Source organism: Bacillus rossius, chromosome 3 (genome assembly GCF_032445375.1).
Source record: "Bacillus rossius redtenbacheri isolate Brsri chromosome 3, Brsri_v3, whole genome shotgun sequence".
Lineage (NCBI taxonomy): Eukaryota > Metazoa > Arthropoda > Insecta > Phasmatodea > Bacillidae > Bacillus > Bacillus rossius.
Window position 1 is genome coordinate 79,567,883 of NC_086332.1, and position 22,976 is coordinate 79,590,858.

At 36.2% G+C, this 22,976-nt stretch overlaps 1 protein-coding gene across 1 annotated transcript; it reads left to right on the forward strand.

Annotated features, from left to right (window-relative positions):
• The first annotated feature begins 3,271 nt into the window (after positions 1-3,271).
• Positions 3,272-17,799, forward strand: LOC134531467 (uncharacterized). The gene is made up of 4 exons (XM_063367180.1): positions 3,272-3,423; positions 8,540-8,615; positions 12,860-13,453; positions 16,393-17,799. The coding sequence occupies exons 1-4, from the start codon at positions 3,332-3,334 to the stop codon at positions 17,773-17,775; spliced, it is 2,145 nt and encodes a 714-aa protein (XP_063223250.1). The 5' UTR covers positions 3,272-3,331; the 3' UTR covers positions 17,776-17,799.
• Positions 17,800-22,976: the final 5,177 nt, after the last annotated feature.

Consider the following 22,976-nt stretch of genomic DNA (forward strand, 5'->3'; position numbering starts at 1 on the left):
TCGAAATCCTTTGACAACTGAGTTAGTATTTTATTATTAGAGTGCAATTGTTAAAAAATAAGCTTAGAAAAAGAAAGTAAAAAAATTAATCATACATGTTGGTATCATAAAGATTAAATTAATAAACAATCTGTTTATACAAAACATGTGTAATCTACCAGTTTTTCTACATTTAACCTTTAAAAAGCTTGAATGTATCTTTTTGAAAAACGTTTTTAGCTTGACTTTCAAAAATTGATCGGTATTGCTCGGTTGCTTGTATGGAAATTCGTGCACACACAAGATCGATATCAGCTGAAAATTGTGATGTAACTACTCTTTTCATGTATTTCAATGATAAAATGTTGTCTTGTTTTTAATAAAGAAATTACTTGGGTAGATGACTATCACTTTTAACAGACCGTCATGACGTCTTGCCTTTCTCATGGGCCACGGTGACCTCAACGATATTGGTATTATCCAGTTACTCGTAGAACGCCAGAATAACGTCAACACTAAGACAGTATGCTGTATTCCAATACTCAGGAAACTACAAAAGAATGATACTGCTAACAAAGGTGTACTCTGCTCCAGGTACTCCGAGAACATCAGGAGACAGTCGGCGCTGTTGAAAGTATTATTTTTACAAGCTACTAGGAGAACGTCTGGGTCATGTCAACACTAAGATAGTATACTTAGTTCCAGGTACTCAGGAAACTCCAATAGAATGTTAATGTTAATGAAGGTGTAACCTGCGCTAGGAACTCAGTGAAAGCCAATGGGCTGTCAGCACTAAGAAGGCATACTCTACTCGCTGAACAAGCGAGACGGACGGGTCATCCATAAGAGTTCACCACTAGCCCGGAACACCCGCAGTGACTGTGAGATATGAGGCAGTACCATCGTCGGCGTTAAGCCGACTATCACTCGTCTTGGACTTTTAAAAGTAATATTCATTTTATGTACAGAATGTTTCCAAACCGAGCCAAGATAAACTTTGCATGATCAATATAGGTTTGGTTTTTAAGAACTATTTGATATGTAATTCTACTTGTCCAGTAACTACGGCGAAGTGCCGTTTTTAATCCAGAAAATAATATTTTGTTTCAAGTATTGCAACCGGTTGTGCTATACAGAGTTTAAGTGCCTTTTTAAGGGACCAGGGATCTTATTTGTGCATGTTTACTTAAACCCAAGCTTCTGTTTTACAGCCATGGACGATTTTGTCTACAAGTCCCACCTTAAAAAGTAAGCACAGAACTCGGCTGATTGTGTATGTGGTTTTATATAGATGGTAATAAACAAATGAATAGCACCTTTTGCTTCTATTGTCGGCCCAACCGTGTTTTCCTTTAAAACCCCTTGGTTGTAAAAAAGCCACAACAAAAACGGCAAACAGTACTGTGTTTGACAGGAAGCCCACAGTAGATGGCAGGAAACACAAGTACAAATACAATTGAAAGTCTCTTACCGTCCTTTATTCCTGTGACTCCTGCCCTGAGCCTGCCGCACTGAATAATGCGAGCGTTACAGAGTAGAAAATAATGTGATTATTTACAACCAGAGGCACAACAATATACGAGGGACGTTCTGAAAGTAAGTTTCGTTTTTTTTTCACGCGGATACTATATTGCCAAAAAAAATACACCATTGCATCATAAACTATTCACCTTGCACTATTTTTCGACATTATCTCCGCCAACATTGAGACAGTTGTCGTAGCGTACAGTCAGTTTGAAGACACCACAGTGGTGAAACTCGGTGTCCTGCCATGCAAGGAATTGTAGCACAGTCTGCTAAACCTCAGCATTGTTTTGGAAGTGACGTCCCGAGAGTGGGCTTTCAACGCTGGGATAACAGCACACACTTCCATTGGCGACCACGTTGTCAGTACATGTCTGTCTGCCTCGTGATCTGTACTCGAATAACCTAGGGTACTGTGGTCTGCTGCTACTCTCTCTTCTTCGGCGCTCTGCGCATGCGTCATTACTCCTCCGCTGACGGCGATTGTTTCACCTGGAGTACCAACTGCTCTTTCAAAAAAATTTCGATTTTACTTTCGGAACGTTCCTCGCGTATACTCGGAAATTACGCGGATGCGTTTGCTGTATGATATACACACGTATGCTTTATATTGACTAACGTCTACTATAGAATCTCATCCTTTTTGTAGCAGGGCGATGTGGATCGGTCTCTCTACTGCTATCTAGTCGCAGAGGGGACTGTACAAACAATTGTGATTCACTCATTAACGCAATGCAAAGGCATGCATGTTTGCAGTCTACCAGGCAAACAAAAGAATCGGGGAAATTTCAGTGTCGATAGTAATAATGTATTTATTCGTAAGATTTAAAAAAAATGCAGACATTATCCTCTAGGCTATATGCAACATATCAACATAAAGGATGATTTAATTGCATTTTAACGCCATGGCGACATTGAGAGCTCTGATTTATGTACTGATATGTATTACAATGATTTGGATTTTCTTACTGTATTTAAATTTAATGTAGACCCCAACGTATCCACCATCAACCAAATTTAATTTTTTATTTGACACCACTCCATTGATAGTAGAAATGTTTTATATTTTGGACAGTAAAGTAACCGAGCATGGTTTTAAATAAAAGTATTAAAAGTAAGCTTCCTTTTAGGTTGATGTTTGGGAAACTTACAAATTCTTTTACGCATTTTAAATAATTTACAATAGTAGGAATTTCAGCTAAGGAAGAATGTACTAAGATATATGTTTATCATATCTCACTTGATTTTAGGACAAAATCTATTGGTGTTCAATAACAAATTCGCTAAAAAAAACTCAATTACTGAGTCATTGATCATTACGGGAACTCTACGTAAGTTTACTAGAATTTAAATTTCGAAGACGTTAAAAATTGGCTAAACTAATATAAATATGGGAATGTTTAAAATATTTATGTTGTTTTAATTAAATTTTATATTCTATATATCCTGACCCAGTTACGGTATCATTCCCATACGCATAACATATAATTCCTTCTGAAATTGTGAATTTTATATTGGTTAGTAAAACAGCGAATATTGAGACTTACTATTGAGGCATATTTAAATTTAGAAGCCCAAGTATGTTGTTTGTTCTAAACTGAAGTGACGTGAGGAACTATTCTGATACTGTTTTTGGATTTCTTTGAGAATTATTATACTGAAAAGCTCCATTGTAAGCAACGGCTAACTAAATGCAGTCTGGGCTGCAACCAACAATCTCTGTGGCCAAATATTTTAACAATGGAATGTTCCAAACAAAGCTATTAGCAACCAATTTCTGGTCATTTTGCAAAGGCGATTTATTCGTGTTGCAGTGAGAGCGGATAAAATGCGAAGAATATTGCGCGTTTGTGCGTTTGTAATAATCAATGTACTGTTTGCTGAACTCTGCACGTGCATGCCGACGCCGCAGTTTTACAGGTTAGTTAGTTAGTTAGTTAGTTAGTGACTTGTTACCGAGACACGCATAAAACATAAGCTTATTATGCTTTCATGAAATTGGCAGCAAAGTGAGTCAAACACCTTATTCTTAATTATTTAGCTTCTAATATGTCGTGTTTTGCACATTATTTTAATAAATTCATAGTTTAATAATTTATATTTTTAAAAAAAAATGTAAGTAAATATGTCTATACTTGATTTTTTTATGAACTCAAAGGCAAATATTTATATCAATCGTAACAGGTACAGAAAGCCATGAAATCATTTGGTATGGCGCTTTGGATTTAACCGTTCGTATGTAAAGTTTATCTTAAAAAACTTTATTTTTAGTATACCATTAATAAATTAATATAGGTTTTACGAAAACCAATAAAACTTTAGATTTTTCAGTGATTTGGAAAAATTACCTTTTTTATTGATATATAAATGATTAACAAAAAGTAAAGTGCTTCAAGACTACCACTACATAACTGTATGCCACACGATGTTAAGCTTTCAGTACCTGTTAGGACTTACACAAATGTTGACCATTAAGTTCATAAACACTATTAAGCAATGACTTTTTAGCAAGAAAAGCCTTTTATAAACAATTATATATGATTATATCATGAATTTATTTAAAATCACGTGCAAAAAGCACGAAATATTAGAATCCAAATTTTTTAGGACCTACTTCCTTAAGCTGTGTTCACATGAGTCGTAAGCATCGTTCGCTGAGTTACGGAGTGTCAATCGCACTCACTCAAAAAAAAAAAACAGCAAATCCTCAATTTTTTTTATTTAAATCAGTGATTGCTTGTGATTATTTCAGTGACTCGCAGTGATTTCTACTTTTCATGCAGCGAATTTCACAAAACCGAAAATATTGTTTCTCAGAGAAATTCACTATCAGTTATTAGAACCTCTAAAACAGAAAATTAACTGAAATTACACAGTCAGTTTTAAAGTTAATTTTTTTAATTTAAATTTTGTCAACAGTGAAGTCATTTCAGAAGGAAAATATATTTTTCACTTTTACAAAAGTATCCATTGGAAACCAGGTGCCAAGAAAAAGTATGAAATACGTGTTTCAAGATAATCCTGAGTATTTCTTACGAAAATTGGTGCATATTTTTTATTTAATTGATGTTTCGTTCATGCATTATTTAAACCAGGAGAAGACAATAGATTAATCAAAATAATAGACTTATTTTGTTTTATTTTGCTTACTATGCCGCTGTTAATGTTGGAAAGTTACTATGGGTACGATTTACAAATAACTTTAAGTATTGGAGTTACCTGGATAACACAAAGCATAAATGCAAGGGTAATAATCCGGGCAAATCAATAATAACTGCGAACACTATTTTGAAGTTTTAATATTAATGTACTAACTAAAAATATCCATAAGTTAATTATAAATATGACTCATCTATTTACAAAAGAAATTTACACTGTATAGATGATGATACATAACACTCCCAAACAGAACAGCAACATTGCATATTGTAAGAAACTATCCCAGCTTTTTGTCCGGAGAAATTTAGGGTAAAATCTAAAAACAGTGTCTCACTTATCTCCATTTTTAGAGAGTAGGACTACAGTAAAATTTAATGCTTATCAAGTACGACTGTCACGACATTCCAATCTGCTGTGAGGACAAATTCAATAAAAATTTCATTTTTAAAAACTTAGTACTGAGGAGAGTATCAGTAATATCTTGTTGTAGATTTACAAATACAAGTATAGAATATTAACAATACCTTTTAATAGAATACTAAAGGTTTAAGTGAAGAAACAAGTATGAATCATAGTTTCTCAAATTTTGGTAGACATGGAGTAAAAGCATATTTATTTTGCACATTCCACAAAAGTTTCTTAGGAAATATAAGACTTTTGATTTGCACTATTATAATAAAATATTTTGGCAACATTTATCCATTACATTACCTTGTGTAACGTGTTTAACGCTATTTGTTTAGTTTTCAATTGACTACTTTTAAAAGATGCGTAAGACTGCTAGGGAGTATTTAAAAATCAGAAAGAAGAATAGGTTTGAATTTTTTATTCTTCTGTAGCAGGTTAGCACAGTCGGCAAAAAAAAGTATTTTTGAAATATTCCCATGAACCCTTTGATGTAATAATTATTCTGTACGGTGAGATAAAAAAAAAGTAAAAAGAGTATCCCTGGCGGGTAGACACCCTTGCACACATTGTACAACTTCAGTCTAGTTAGTATTTTTCCGTCTGGTTGACATTTGGTTTCTTGGGGCGAAGTATAGTTAAAAGATGTAACAATTAAAACACTATTATTACTGGGGAAAATGTGACTGTGTCTTTCAATACTCACTAGTTATGTGTAATATCTAACCTAGGTAACGATCAAATTAATGTGTTCACATGTTGCAAATACACTTATAAAAAATAAGAAAATCGGACAAAATATAAAACGTAGAATTCTTTAAAATAATGTCGAGCGTGATTTATATACGAAACTATTGTCTTCAGGTACATTATTTGTGAAATTCATTATAGGAGCAGCTACGTAATTTTATATACTTTTAAAAACTACTAAAATGGTTTTTTTTTTTAGAAAGTTAAAGTGGAAAAAATTCACATGATTTAAATGTTATTTTTCTATGAAATCGTATCCATAATAATAATAATGCACGTAAACATAAAGCACTTTATTCACACTCAAAGACAAGCTAGCTTTTGTGAGTGTTATTTCCTGTAAAATAATCTGTTAATATGTTAGTTATGGAAAAGATAAAACAATAATAAAAAATACCTATGATGTGGATATGAGTATCAATAACCACAACAATATATTTTTCTCAAAAATGTAAAATGATGCTCTTTTATGAATGTAAAAACTTTGTAGTTGACAACTTCAATTATAAAGCACATATTATCAGTGTTGTATTACTTGTGATACATATATACTCACCAAATTAGCTATAAGTCGCAAAAAACGAAATAAAAGTCATGGAAAACGTCATCTTGTGTTTATGAACTGCAGGTAGACACAATAACGCCTATGGTTGCGCAATTACATGCAAAAAGTTTTCAGCGAGTTGCATATCACCAGGCGGTCTCAGAGAAACGCTTCCTACAATTAGAGACGCCTGTTACTCGCGGGAAAATGAGATACTTCTTTAGAATGCGACAGTATGAGATAATTAACGAAATTTATTATATTATAAACATGCTCATTGTTCTAATTATCGCAGCGAAATTTGTCCTAAGTTATCACGTACAAACGGTATTAATAATATGTATGTTTAATACATTTATATAAAAAGAAATAAAATGATTACAATCCAAATATAATTTAAAAAAATTGGTTGTCTGTAAAGTATGTTTACGAACGATAGTTTATCGTGACAACGTCATATCAAAACATAGATGAAATGATTGCATAATTTATAAATAAACTAAAATCATTTTTATTTTAATAATAAAAGAATAAATACTTGAAATTATACTAGTATACAGACTTTTAAAATGCAAGAATATTTAACATTAATTGCCGAAATTGTTGTTGTAATAAGCAATGAAAACCACATTAACTTTTCACTACACTTTATAAACAGTCGACGAAAAAGTACACGTGTAGATGTAAGTTGTGTGCTGCCGCTGTCATTCTTCTCCTCGGACTCATAGGACAATCGAGTGGAAGAGAGATAGATGCGACGCAAGCGTACAATGACTGTAACGGGACAATGCGTAACGGAACAATGTGGGTAACGGGACACAAATCGTGCGTGCAGCCGGCGTTCATCGATTTATTAGACGTTCTGACGTCAAAAATTGATGTCTGTAATGTCATTTTAGGGACGATAGTTTAACGTGACGTCATAACAAAACATTGAGACCTGAAATGTCATAGATATCTCCTCGTGTCAGGCTATACTTCACAAGCGTGTGCATAATCAAGTCGATGTTGTCTTCATCGTCTTCAACCATCTCTCCGGGTCGCACATGGTTTCATGTTTGTCGGGGAATTCCTGTCAAATAATGCGCGATGCATTTACGAAGGCCATTCAAGTGTAGAAACTGTTACAGTATAGACTGTTGCACCAGATAAATTTAATCCTACGGGTCCTTTTCACAGGGCAGAACGGTGGTCAAATATTCCCCGTAATGGTTCAATGTTAAGGGGAATGTATGTGTATTAGTAAGGCTGGATGATAAGTGCGACGCTAGCTGGTATTTCTAGTGCGGTATAGCCATAAGGCTCTGAACTGTCTTGTAGACCCCTCGTCATCACAGGAAAACCGTGAAATTTGAGCGGTCACCGTAACATTATACGGTGGAGAAATTAATATAAATGTGTATTGCAAATCCTTTAAGTGCTTTCAAGAATCTGTGCCGGTTGTTTTACGCCTAAAAATTATTCCGAAAACACGCTTTTTTGCCATTTTCACTATTATAAAAACACAGTTTATAAAGTTAATCCGAAATCAAAAAGTTCTTTTCGGCCATCAGCTAATTCTTAAATGGTTTTCGTAATCATACCACACTCTGAAATCTTGAGCAGTTTTGAAACCGCGTTTATTTTTCTGAAGCTCTGCACACCGTATGTGCGCCTGGGCAGACGGCGCCTTAAAGTGATAGCGTATCCCGGTATGATTTTTGCCAATTCAAAGTATTTTTTTTATATGAAACAGGAAAATTCATGTAAAATCACATATTTTAATATTTACATGAAAACAACTGTATCAACATAGATAGTGTTCGCTGTAATACTGGATACGGATTCTTTCCCGGGCACTCCTGCGTAATGTTGTCCCAGTACCTCCATTAGTTAAAGTTATTTGTAAACTTTCCCCTTAATTGCTTTACAGAATTAACTGCGCATATTGATAAGCATATATAATAATCAAATTATCCCCATTATCGAATACTTAGTATTATCTCGAAAAATAATCAAGCAATGTGTCGTACAAAAGTGACAATATCTTTCTTGCAGGATTACGAGCTATTTCTTGACAACTGGTTGCCAAAGGAATCTTTTGTGAAAGTACAGGGAAATATTTTTTCCTGTGTGTGGTTCGCCACCGCGCCTGAAGGACGGACATGCCTCGCCCTGAGGTCGGAAGCATTGTTTCAGCGGGAGTCCGGTGGTGGAGCTCCCTGGCGCTGCCATCGCCGGGCGAGCCAGCCCGCGGGCCAGCGGGGGAGCGGGGGTGAGTACTGATCGTGGGTGCCGGGACTCTGAGACTGTGGAGACTTCCCGGACACTGGTGAGCGCCGCGGCAGGCTGGTGGTGCGACGAGCGGAGCTCGAGCCAGGGTCGTCGAGCAGGGCACGCACAACCGTCCACGTGCACCGGACAGCAGTTCCGTGTCAGAGCCGCGTGCTGTTTCCCTCATGGCCGCGAGTCACAGAGACTGAGCTGACCCGCCTGCGCCCGTACTCGCCATTTGCCAACAGCACTGTCAGTGTAGACCGATGTGAACCAAACACACACTTTTTAATGTGTATCCTAGCTCTCGGTATACTGTATTTGGTAGGAGTAATTACTTGAATCGGAAATCGCATGGAACGGATAAGTGTAACCTCGTTGCTGACATTTGTGGCGAATAACGGAAACCAAATTTAACAAAGCAAAAAGGAAACTTTATAATGTTAACTGTTTAATGAATTTTTTTAACAAAATTGGCCTTTTATTAGGGTAATAAAATTCCTTGTCGAAAATCAGCCACAGTTTAGTAATTTTTTTTAATTTTGTTTTGCGTTTATCGGAGCCGTTTGTTTATATAGGTTAACATTTCGCTCTGCAAATCGCATAATTTGGTAGTCGACGTTGCTGCTCTAGCAACGAATTCTAGCGGCGTGTGAAGAAACTACGTTTGTTTCGCTTCCAAAATTATAAAAAAAAATAATATGCGTATATATATCACGCTTATCAATATTTAGAAGATTTCCACGTAAAACTTCGTGTGCGAATTTCATATCATAAGTGTATTTTCAACACAATAACACGTGAATTTTTTCGTTACTAAGATTAGATGTTATACATCTCTGGCGAGTAGATACTAATAGACTCGCTCACAATTTTTTGTTAAATATCATTTAATGTCAGCAAAACCAAACCCACTAGTAATGAAATAACAAACAAATACTGCAATAAAATTCAGATGTACAAAGCGCTATGAGTTGCAGGAAGCAAAATTTCCTGATTGTACGATAGCTCCAGTCAATGACGAACCTTTGCGCCACATGCTCCTGGATTCAAATTGTTAAATTGATAAAACTTTCAGAACAGAAATGTTATATCCGTTCGTGGTTAGAAGCAGAATCATTGTGTTATGTACGAAAACTAGTAACCAGCATTTGTTGATCATGTATTGGTTTGGAATGGGGCTGCGAACTGTTGATAAAAATTAACTAAATAATGAATAGCATGGAAAAAATAATATTATTTTGGCTGACATTTTTACGTGAATATTATTTAAATTTTAATCAAAAAATGTGCACGTGATAAAAACACGCCTCGCCTCTCGCTATGATATTATTCGTTCCAAACCCGGCTTGTTTGGAGAAGGAATTTTCACAACTTGGAGGAGTTTCACACCAAGGCCAGATGCTGCTCCACGATCTCCTTTTCTCACCTACAGCGATAAAAAAAAATGTCTGTACTTTTACATAAGATTCCTTTGGAAACCAGTTCCAATAAATGTTTTTTTTGTAATAGCTACTACAAATATATTGTAACTTTGTATGAGAAATTACTATGGGTATTTTTTTCATGTATGAAATACGTTTTTGAGATAATTCTGAATATTTCTCCCGAAAATCGGCACAAAATTTTATATTTATTTGATGTTTTATTCTAGCATAATTTTTAAACCATGGTACAGACAATCGGTTTATACACGCTTTATATTAGCTTCACTTGTATGTTTGTTTGTATGTTTGTTTGTATGTATGTTTGTAACCGACTCCTTTGGGTGCGATTTTGACCCACTTTAAACGGTCAGATTTCATTCAAACTTTGTAGATTTATCAAGGACCGATGACAATACACTAATTTGATACGATTATTCCATTTATCAATTTGCAAAATAAGATTTTTGTCAATTTATATAATTGGTAAAATGAAGCAATGACGTATTTACAAAGAAAACGATTTCGCTCATGTGCGAACTCTTTTCTCTCAGTTTGTCTTTGGCGCGATATAAACAAAGCCTACTAAATATTGTGACATTATTAAATGAAAAGTGAGAGTGAGTTATTATTATTCTGAACAATATACTTTCTTGAAGAAAATATGAGGTATCTATATTTGTAAAAATATGAAGAAAAAAACCTGAAATAAGGACTTTAAATGTTGTTTCTTTCGTTAAATAGAGAAACACAATTACGTCTTTGTTTCATTTTACAAATTAACCAAGAGTGAAACATTTTTAAAACAACATTTTCTGCCAATGTTTTACGAAACATGGAAAAATTGAAGTTTGATTTTGCTGTGAAACCAACAACAGATGGGAAATCAAACACCATATGCATAACCTCAATAGCTACAACTGATGGGCAGATTTTTGAAATTCCACTCGAACACCAAACTGCAAATGTACACCAAGCAGTTACAAATACTCCAAACTATGCCAAGGTCAGTAACTCATTAAATAAAAGACAACAAACACGAAAATATGGATAAGTTTGACAGATGATTTATAAAACATATTTGGATTTAGAGCAAAACTTACAGTTTAAGGATTTTTACCTGGAAGAAATTGAGGAAATAATTTTTAAAATAAGCTTAAAACAATAATGAATGAAAAATACTATTATTATTGTGAAAAAAGCGTGGGGCGCTTTGTATCATATTTATTGTACATCAAGCGCCCGATGGTAGAGCAGCCGACATGTCATCAAGAGGCTCTGGGTTCGGATCACAGTCCGGTCTATACGAATTTTTCTCACATAGTGTATACACTCTCATTGAGGGGGTCCTTTCCTCATCCTTTCTCAATCCTTATCCTTCCCAAAATTTCTGTTACGTAAATGTGGAACACTTCACGTAATAATTAATCCGTAACTACCATCCTTTCCTACTTCACAGCATTAATTTCGTACAGTATGTAAGACTGGTCGATATCACTTGTTCGTCAATAACCTTATACCATCAAGTCTCACTGTATATATTGATAACGTTAAATTTTTGAATGGCTTCTAAAATCGAGATTTGACTATCAATACAGCTGTACACATTAATAATTTGTAAAATAATTACAGTTACTTAAGATATCACGGAATTAATAGTAGATTAGAACAAATAACAGTTTAAAAAATTAAAAAAAACACACTTTTATAAATAAACAAAAAAAGTAAAAATAAAAAAGAGTTTAAAAATCTAAAAAACACACTTTTATAGAAAATCCAACTAAAAAATAGAAAATAAATTTTAATAAAATTAATTTAAAAATAGAATAAAATAAAAAAATGTATTTTATTTCAAAAAAGCGGAAGGTGCTTTTTAAGATATTATCAAAATGACAATCCTTCTACTCATATCTGTCAGTAAAATTATTATAACTATTGACACCATGCACCCCACGGTTTTTATATAAAATACATTTTTTTATTTACACTATTTTTAGATTCAATTTATTAAAAAAAATTTAATTTTTTAAATGGATTTTCTATAAAAGCGTGTTTTTTAGTTCTATAATTTCTTAACTATTCAATAATTGTACTTTATTTTGTTTTGTCACGCTTGTTTATGTGCGCAGTTAAAACTGGAAAGCTATTAAGGGAACGGTTTAGAAAATACTTTATCTATTGAAGGAACTGGGACAACACAAAGCATAAATTCCCGGGTAAGAATACATACCCAGTGTAACTACGAACCCATTTTGTAATGATACAGTTGTTTTCGTTTAAATGTACATGTGTACAAATATCTGCTATTTGACATGCATATGTCTGTTCCATTTACAAAACAAAAACACAAACACATAGTATAAACTTTTCCCTGGGCTTGACGACTTGACTACATCGTATGGCCTATGCCCTATACAATATTCAGCTTTGTGAATTGGCTTAAAGTATTAGAACCATCATGAATGCTCGAATAAAACAAAAAAGAAAAATAAAATTGTGTGTAAATTTTTGTAAAAAATATTATGTATTATCTAGAAAAAAAAATATTTCATGTATGCAAAAATGACCATAGTCATGTGTTGAACAAGGTTGCAATATATTATTTGTAGTATTACAAACTATTTCTTGGCAACTGGTTTCCAAAAGAATATTTTGCAATAGTCCAGAAAAGTTTTTTCCCTATTTACTTAAGTTACTTTAGTTCACACATTGGTGTGAGAAACAACACGAGCTGTGCACACCGGCAATGTTTTCCCACTACGTTAACAAGGTCATTAAGACCTGAGTCAGCGGTGTTGATGAAGCGTGTTCTGTGTTGCAGATGGTGTACGTGCTGGTTGGTTTGGTCAGCCTCCCTCTGCTGGTCACCGTGCTGTGGCTGCTGCGCCAGTTGTGGCGCATGCTGGCCTCCTGCGCCGGCCGGGGCTGTCCCGCCAGTCGGCCCGACCACGGCCTGGAGGAGGTCGTGATCATACCCGCCGACCACCAGTTGCACTGCTCAGTTCCTCAGGGCGTGCCGTCTGCTAGCAGTGCCCTGCTGCGTGATGGGCCACTAGCATCTTCCCAACAACAACACCAGTTTTCACCTGTTTCTCTGATGGAAGAGATGTTGCTTGCGTCGACTCGTGAACAGATGCAGAGTGCATCAACACCTGGTGACGCACAACTGGTGACCTGCCACCACCAAATGCTCTTGTATTCAACGGCTACTCGAGTGGAATACGTTAAGGGTTTATTCGCTGATGACCAGTCTCCTAGCCGTCACACAGAAGAGACGGAGGTAGAGGCCACATGCGACCAGGATCAAGCGGTGCTTTCACCTCCGATGCAGGATTTGGAATCGTTTTCCATCCCTGATGCCTTCGCTCCTGCCGATGCCAACAGTGACAACATACAGTATACCCAGGAGTTACGGGTGAGTATAATAATAACTATTATCACGAGGGTGAAACCAATGACAAGGTAAACATTCTCAATGTAGCTACTTACGAGTCAATAATATAAGTTTTAACAAACTAAATTATACGCTTTCATATAAAATCAACTAAAAAAAATAGAAAATAAATTTTAATAAATTTGAGTTAAGAACAGTGTAACTTAAATAATAAGAAATGTATTTTATTGAAAAAAAATCATGGTGTCATTATTTATAAATATTTTATTGACAGATATGCGTAGAAGAATTATCATTTGATAATACCTATCTTAAAAAGCACCCTTCGCTTTTTTTTTCAATTATTAAAATTTTTTTCTTATTTACACTATTCTTAACTCAAATTTATTAAAATTTATTTTCTATTTTTAGTGGGATTTTATATAAATCAGTATATTTTATTTTTTATGCTATTATAATTTTGCATTTTTTGTTGGATTTTCTATAAAGCGTCTTTTTTTAGTTTTTGCAACTATTATTTATTTTTCATTATTTAGTTGTTTTTCTTTATTACATCAGTATACTATTAAAGTGAGTTTGAGTAAATATTGGCTGCTTTAAAAATATATATTCGATATAGGTGTTGAAGAACTATAGTATACAATATTTTAAATATCCTAATATGAAAATCAATGATTTTAAATAAAATCGGGAAGACATTCATGTATAATTCTAAGTCGGTAACTTATCCGAGAAATGAGCAATTTGGGCGCCTGCTGCCTCCCTTGGATGAGATAGCTGGTTCTCAGGTTCCCTCTCCGAAAATTTCATCTTATTCAAAGTCGGTAACTTATCAGAGAAATAGGTGATCGGCACACCTGGTAGTTTCCCTTTTTGGTCTTGGCGCAAAGACACTACAAGTATAAGAAAAAAATCGCTAATAATGATTATCCTATGAAGGATAACGAGTCTAACTGTTCAAAATATATAATTGTCATCGGTCCTTGATAAGTACGCCAAATTTCGAGTTAATCCGACGTTTTGAAGGAGGACAAAATCATGTTCAAAGTTCCCGTTACATACTAACATACATACATTTTTAGTTTATAAAAGTTTATCAAAAAAGAACCAACAGGTGCCTGACATCCCTGGATGTAGAATGGAATGATTTATATCCTTGGGACTCTGTGGTTGGAGAATATTAAGAAGATATTGTCGGCTAACGACAATGTGCCCCACATTTTCACTTTCAATGATCCTAGATCCGAATCCTCTAAATTCAATGAAAAGTTTGTATGCTTAAATAAAATATTCGTGGTGAGGAGTCTCAGGAGAATTTTACCCTGATGATGAGTGCTGAAATATCAAACGAAACGTTGGTGAACACTTCACTTTTAACGTAGCCAAAACCTACGAAATAATTATACTTTTTGTTGTAATTTTAGAAGGGAATATATACTTGACCCAACAAACTGTTTCGTAAACTCGACTGTTTATATCAAACAAAGTTTTTTTTGTCAGTGAGAGAACTTGAAATATCTTATCGCTACACTTCTATATTCCCGAAGTGTGTTTGGTGTAACGAGGAACACAGACAGCTATACCAACCAGGAATATTTTTAGCAAAGCATGGGATCTTAAGATGATGGCACCACTAGTTTATCACTAACGCAATCCACGTCAGAACTCCAAGGATACATTTGGGAACATTATTAATTTGTCATCCAGGTCTCACTATCCTAAGCCTGTCATACTCTGGTTTAATATCCAATGTTAGTGGTATGACCGCGCACGGATGCGAAGACCGTTAATTATCGTCTGCCGCAAGGCGCCAAACGAAGCTGCGTTGTTTCATTTTTGTAAGTAGAGAAAGTGGTATTCCACATATTAGTTTTACTGCGTGATTGATTTCAGAATACTGGTTCATGTTAACAAAGTTTCTTTTTTGATTAACTAGTATTTATAGTCTTCATGCTGATGACTGGGCCAATGAAAATCAGTACCGGTACAATTAAAGGTTGTATTTACTTTATTATTTCGTTTATTTTGGTTCTTCCCTCGTCAACAAAGAGGTCATTGCAAACAGACAAACACAATGCAAGTCAGGGAAGCAGGTGAAAGCAAACGGCATTGACCTATAGTAAAAAAAAATTCTAGGATTTTTTACCATTGATTTCAGGAAAACTTGTAAAACATAAATCAGAATTTATGTTTTAGTATTCAAACCCGATTCATCCAGAAAGCGAGTATATTGTTTTACCTAAGTTCCACTTTCATTTCTGTAAAATTAGCCTGTCTTTGATCATTTTCGCTATAAATCATACTAACTCATCACTTGCAAGCAGTATCAGGTGACATTGTTTTGATTATGCTTGTCACACTGAAGTATTTCTAGTCAGGTAAATTCCACGCACTAATATGTAGCTTAAATGGTATTCATAATGGTCCACTCAGCTTATTTTCCGGATGTAAAGCCAATTATTATTATTTTCTTGTGATAATGCTTGAAATAACATGATATAAAAACAATGGTTCGAATGTTAGTTAACATTTTAATATGCTCTGTTTACCAAGTCAAGACACTTCTGGGTCCAGTGCTGTAGCTTGGATTGACGGGTAGAATCTAAAATAAGTGATAAGTAGAAGAACATATATGTTTTAGGCGTTAAGTTAAATTATATCCCCATTTAGTTTGTTATTACACACATCATTTTTATTAAATTACAGATTTAACAGGTAAATCGTGATTTTCGCCAACAGGATAAATTCATTAGCATTTTAGTTGATTCACACTAAAATTATCACAAATCTGAGGCTTCAACTTACTGCCAGCTTTTATTTATTTTTGAAGCACTCACCGGACCATTCTCGTGACTCACGAATCGGTTATCGGTTTTTCTCAACTAAGTAAAGTCCATAATAATGTATAATGACAGTAACAGTTTTGTATTCATAGTTCAAATTATGTATGTGTGTTTCAGAAAATCAGCTTTATGAATTCAACATTTTCAGCAGTTGTGACAGCCAGCCTCTCTGGCCTTAGGTCACTGCAAAGGACGTGGTGGGTTTTGGCTTCTATTACGCCCTATTGGCACCACGAAATCACTCAACGCCGAAACATCCAGCTTACTTATGCGAGAGAAGTGGGGGAGGTGTTTCATGCTTACCCTCCCGAACACCGACAAGAATCTCCATTTTCTCCGAGAGAAGAGGCCTTTGATATTTATTCTCCTGAACAACTGGTAGTCGACACATCGTTTCCGAGGAAAGAGGTATGTGAAACCTATCCCCCCGAGCAGCTGCATGAGTCACCATCATCGCCAAGGGAAGAGGCCTTTGAAAATTATCCTTCTAAGAAGCTGCGAGATTCACCATCATCTTTGAGGGAAGAGGTCTACGAGACTTATCCTCTTGAACAGCTACAAGCATCAACATCATCTTCAAGGGAAAGGGCTGTTGATACTTATCGTTCCGAGCAGCTGCATGACTCACCATCATCTTTGAGGGAAGATGTCTATGAGACATATCCTACCGAGCTGCATGAAGCACCATTATCTCCATGGGAAGAGACTTTTGGCACTTGTCCTACTGAGCAGCTGCAAGATTCGCGATCACCTTTGAGGGAAGAAGTGTACGAGACGTATCCTTTTGAACAGCTGCAAGCCTCAACATCATCTTCAAGGGAAGGGGCCTTTGATGCTTATCCTCCCGAGCCGATGCAAGAGATTCCATTCCCTTTGAAGGAAGAGGTCTATGAAACATATCCTCCAGAGCAGCTGCATGAGTCACCATCATCTCTGCAGGAAGAGGCCTTTGAGAAGTATCCTTCTGAACACCTACATGTATCGACATTGTCCGCGAAGAAAGAAGTCTTTGAGACTTATTCTATTGAACCGCTGCAATTATCAACATTATTTCCGAGGGAAGATCTGAATGAGACTCATTCTTCCGAAAAGCTACAAGTGGTATCACCACACATGAGAAACAAGAATACTGGTACCTTTACCTACTATAAGCTACAACTACCACCGTTTCCTCCACAACAACTTCCTTTGAAAGAAGAGCTGTATGAAACGTTTCCTCCTTTGAAAAAATTGTCTGCGAAGGAAGAGGTCTTTGAGACTTATTCTATTGAACCGCTGCAATCATCAACATCATTTTCGAGGGAAGATCTGAATGAGACTCATTCTTCTGAAAAGCTACAAGTGGTATCACCACACATGAGAAACAAGAGTTCTGGTCCCCTTACCCACTATAAGCTACAACTACCACCGTTTCCTCCACAACAAGTACCTTTGACAGAAGTGGTGTATGAAACGTTTCCTCCTTTGAAAGCTGATATTGTCACTACCCCTTCAGAATAAAGAGGCACTTTTGCGATATACCAATGAACGTGTTTCTATCACACCTTAAGGACAAATTATTTTAGACCATTCCCTAGACCAAATGCACATGTAATCATATTTCCCATGGGTGAGTGGTAATAGTACCACTGACACGCATACTTTCCCAAGAAGCAATTTGAGGTCACAGTAGCCATTCGTCAACTGAATGGTTACGGTGAGCCTTAGAACATCAGCGTACATTGTACAACGATTCAAAAGGAACATTACGACAGCTTCGATGCCAAACCGATTGATCTAATGATTCCGTAGAACTAAATTGCCGCTGTGATCTAAGAGTCGAAAAGGGGACAAGGTCATGCCAAAAAGGATAATTTTTCGTGATCTCAATTTTAAATGTTCTCATTATCTTACAAATAAAAATCATTAATTTTCTTTAGCAAACATCAAACATGCGCAACCTGGTTGACATTCAGATAATGCCAATGAGTGGATCTTTACGCCACCCATTCTTATTGTTAGAGACATCCTTGGCCTGATAAATGACTTGAAAGAGGCATTATTTAAAAATATATTCTGGCTTTATAGATTTCAGTTTATTATACAGTGCTCACATATGTGTAGCTAAAACCAGGAGATTAAAATTTGAGATCATTCACAAAATAGCATTTCCAAATAAGAAGCTGCTTTAAACTACTGAATATCAGTGAAATTCCACTTATTTATAGTAAATTTATTTACCTAATTTGCTGGTTTTAACAGTTTTTTAAGAGTCAACTTTTACTTTTAATAGCATGAAATAAATCTAAAAAAAATACCATCGTAAAGGAACCTAAGCTTTTTGTCCGAAACTATGTCACATCAAAGTTCTTTATGAATTATTCGTGCATTTGATTTAGAATTATAAATAGCGTGTAAATCCATTTGTTAAAGAACATAAAAGAAAGATCAACCAAAAATATATGCTAACTGGCTCATCAATATATTGCTGATATCGCCGTTGTGATTTAAATGTTTTACATGACGGTAAGAATGATGTGTCTTGTAACGTGAAGTGTTTGAAGCACGTTAGTAATGTAAAATCAACCGAGAAAAAAAATCAGCAGTTAATTTCTACGAGCCAAACCAGAACCACGGATGTGATTCAAGTGGAATGCTATTTCACCAGTTTTTTTTTTTTTTTTTTAATAGAACATAACAGTTTGTTTAGTTTAGCAGATCACACTGAAAATTTGTTCCCGAAAATATTTCTGACTTCAGACACAAAAAAAGTATACTTACGGGTCCAAAAAAAAAAACGGCTGCTATATTCAAAGAAATGGCATCGGGACCCAATAAACGGCAATTTCTCAAAATCCAGTAATAATTTAGAAACGCTGTTCGCAGGGTAAATATAGGAATGTCTTTAGAGTTCAAAAGAAGTATTTTCGGAATGTTATTTCGTTTACGGAAAAGCCGTGATTTAAGAATATTAATATAGATTTGAACAATATAGACTCCACATAATTTTTTTTTGGTTGAACTTGTGTACATGCATGTGACGTTTTTAAATAATAATAATAATAATTGTAATCAAAATTAAAGGATCATATCACTTGGTAAATTCACCTATATTTGAATCGATAAGCCCTGATTTTATTTGGTTTTGTTTTTTAAAGTATACTTTAATTAGTTCTTCAGTTATTAAGTATATTTTTACAGATATGCATCCATTAAACTAATGTTGTCTTAAGGATGTTGATTTACTTATGGTCCGTGTTTCACTAACATTGATTGAATCATCCCGATGATTTACGCAAAAATTTGGTTTTTATTTCAAATCTTACTTATGGTGTTCTTTCCAAGTTGACAAGTATATTGTGTCGGCTGCGGTCGGCTACGGTTAAGTTAAGTGGTCTCTCAGAGCTTTACGAGCAAGCCCTAGGATACGCAATATGAAACAGGTGGACTCGTTAGCAGCATTAATTTGCTCCGGCACAAGCCTGGAGTGTAGTAAAGGTTTGGATAGGAACCTGGTCGAATCATGGGCTTTCTGTGAGCACCATTCGGTATATCCGGAGGGGCACCTATGGTTCCTCGCTGGGGGACTTGCCAGTGAGGATGCCACTAGTTTGCTGAACGGCATCGGAGTGTTAGTGCCGATGTTGGAATAGGTGATCTCAGCCTCTCGACATTGCCTCCACCGACGCCTCTGGGCTGCGATGAAACGGCGTATCTGTTTCCGTCGCCATTTGTGGCCACGCCTTGATCCGTCGCATTCATCCCCTCCCGGGGAGTACATGCCGGCCCTCAAGAGTTCAGGAACTCGCGCGTTATAAATCAAGTGAAGCGAAAGCTTTGAACTAGGTGCCCGTGCTGTTTGTTCTGAGGCACCGGAGCTAAGGGAGTGTATGAGGGGCGGGCCACACGGGACTAGTTTCCAAGGTATATCATGCATCGTAGACTATGGCAGTTACCGTATTAGTTTACGGACTAACAGACTATACAAGCCCGCAGGTACTTAAAATGTTTAGGCAGTAGTGCAAGGTGACCCGTCCTGATTTATGAAACTCCGTTGAGGTTTTCTGTACCAGCCGAGGTCACAGGGTGAGGACATGCACTAGCAGATGGTGGATCTTACCGCTTAGAACACGTCCAGATGGATCCCTACCCTGTTGAAGGGCGGACGCAGTAAGCAGCGAAACAGGTCTGGTACTAGCGTGGAAAGCTTTTTACGTTGTATGTGTGGCTCGGCTAAGCACACAGATAAACGTAAAAAAAGACAAACAAATTTCCTTAGGAATTTTTTATTACTATGTTTGCTTGTATGTTTTTTTCAGTTATAATTTTAATTTGGAAATAAAAGAGTTTGTTAAATTACCTTTGTTCATTTCTTTCCCAAAAAAAATGTTTTTTCTCATCATTACATGGCATCAGTACACAATTGTACACATGAATTTAGTTCGAAAGCTTTGTTACTTGCTCAGTTTTTTTTATACTAATTTTTACGAGGTCTTTGAATTGTGATATGATGAGGTCCAAATACATACCACAGCACCACACATCTTGAAGTTGATTGTCGAGGAGTCTTGTTACTCGCCAAAAAAAACAAAAAAAAAAGATAATTTAGTAATGTCACTTGGTTAACTACATAACTCAAGTTACCGTCGATCGCGGACCTGAATCACGCGAAATCGGGCCGATGCCGACGCCTAGGGCCTAAATTTGCCATTAGATTGTCCAAATATACAGAATTTGTGTTAAAAAAATACGGCCTGGCCCCAGCCCCTAGGCGTTAAGTTGTCCCATATTAACTTTCCATTGTGTGAGTTGCCGACGACGTAACCGGATTCGGCGACGATCGAGCGACAAGTGACTTGGTCGACGAGACTACCTTCCCATGTAAAGGTGAAGACAAGGGAGGCAACCCCGTGGGCCAACTTACCAATCAGAGTACAGAATTCAGAAACATGACCATATAAGGAAATTCGGACGGGCGCATCACTCCACGCCAGGGCTCGCCCTGATTGGCTGGCAAGTGGTAGCCTCTAGAGAACCTTCTTGACGTTCGCAACAGCTGTGCGTCCATGTGACGCGTAAATCCCAAACACGCACTTACAAGGTGAAAAATAACTTTCTGGCGCCAGTGTGTCGCGCCTGTCCACTCTTCCTTCTGTACCTTCCAGACTATTCTCGAAATATTACACTAGCAATATCCAGTAGAATTTAAAATTACCCAACAAATTTAAATACAATGTTCAAAATTTAGTAATCAAAGTTGAAATTCATACAGTTTAGAAATTTTTGTTTAAAAATTAGGTCGTGTAAAATTATAGTCTTCACTGATTTAAACAAAATAATTACTGAAATTAATTATCAAATATCAAAATTAATTATTATGAACTGGAGTTAACCCACAAATTTATAATTAAGTATCTCAAGGAAATAAGTTGAAATTTAACCAATGAAATTAAGAAAAATTCTTAACAGTTCTGAACCATTATCCCTATTTACATATTAAAAAATTATTATCCTTCATATCAAAGTTATTCTTAATATTCTTATGACCCTATATATATATATATATATATATATATATATATATATATATAGGTATATAACAAGTCCTCATTGTGCAAGTGCTACAAGCTAGTAGAGGTATAAATAGACTACTACCAGGTTACAGGCTCTCTGTGTTTTTTGAGGTGTCCAAGATGTGATAGACTTGAATAATTAACTTGTGATACTCATAGGGTCGTGTTATTCTTCGGGATATGCAGCCTCGGCCTCTCTTTGTAACTTCTCCTCAAACATCTCCATGTTACGACGAAATGGCGTATCCATTTTCCGATGGCTCTAATGTTGGGTGGATTCTGCCTTCACAGGAGTACATGCCAGTTAATTCAAGCATGTAAAACAATTGCAGCATTTTGTTGAATAATCTGCTCATCTGAGTATTGGGACCCCTAGGATCAAGGACAAAACCAATTGTTTGGTTAACTGAGTTAGCTAGGGGTTGCTTGGTGATGACGATGTTGTAATGAGGTGCCTCAGCCTCGTTATATCGTTAGTAAGTTAGGCTCTAACAGCTTACCCGATTGTGATAATAAGAAGTTAATCTCCTTCTTTATGCGGTTGAATTATCACCCACATTCTCTTCTGTTCTGGATGTGGTTGGAACAGAGAAAGTGTGGCCAGCATGTGATGGGTATAATGGATACGACAATGGGTTGGTGGTGGCTGCAGTATTGGTCAGCCGAAGGTTCAGCTCCCTCCCCTCATATTAACACCCCGTTGGGGGTCCTCTTGATGTTAAGGATGGATGTTCCTAGTGCCTGACTGGTGGCGCCAGTACTGAGTCTCTTAAGAAGTGCTGGACTGTTAAACAACTGTTGTTGCCCAGTTATACCCGGTGGTCCACAAACTGGGGTCTAGTTATGTTAATCTCGGCAAGCGGAGATAGCCGAATAACATACTCATGTGAGTGGGTGAGTTGGGAGTGGGCCTGAATCATTGCGATAAGATGCTTGCCGCTTGCAGTGTCGGATCCTTTGCTAGCACTAGTATCCTTGGCAGAATCCAACAGACACACAGAAAGGATGCGTGGGTGCGAACATATAGCATCACCGCGCCAAGGCAACTCACTCAGTACCTCAGCTTGGTACCAAGAATGTTTACCAAAGTGAGCTCTGCTGGGGATTCCTCGATCCCCGACATCCTCAGAGGTTGGAAAGAGAGATCTG

What these genes read in the sequence shown, in the direction of transcription:
- LOC134531467 (XM_063367180.1), top strand. Translation starts at nt 3,332, where the DNA reads ATGCGAAGAATATTGCGCGTTTGTGCGTTTGTAATAATCAATGTACTG. An exon ending in CCGACGCCGCAGTTTTACAG is followed by an intron (nt 3,424 to 8,539) that starts GTTAGTTAGTTA and finishes GCATTGTTTCAG; the next exon opens with CGGGAGTCCGGTGGTGGAGC. An exon ending in AGTATACCCAGGAGTTACGG is followed by an intron (nt 13,454 to 16,392) that starts GTGAGTATAATA and finishes TGTGTGTTTCAG; the next exon opens with AAAATCAGCTTTATGAATTC.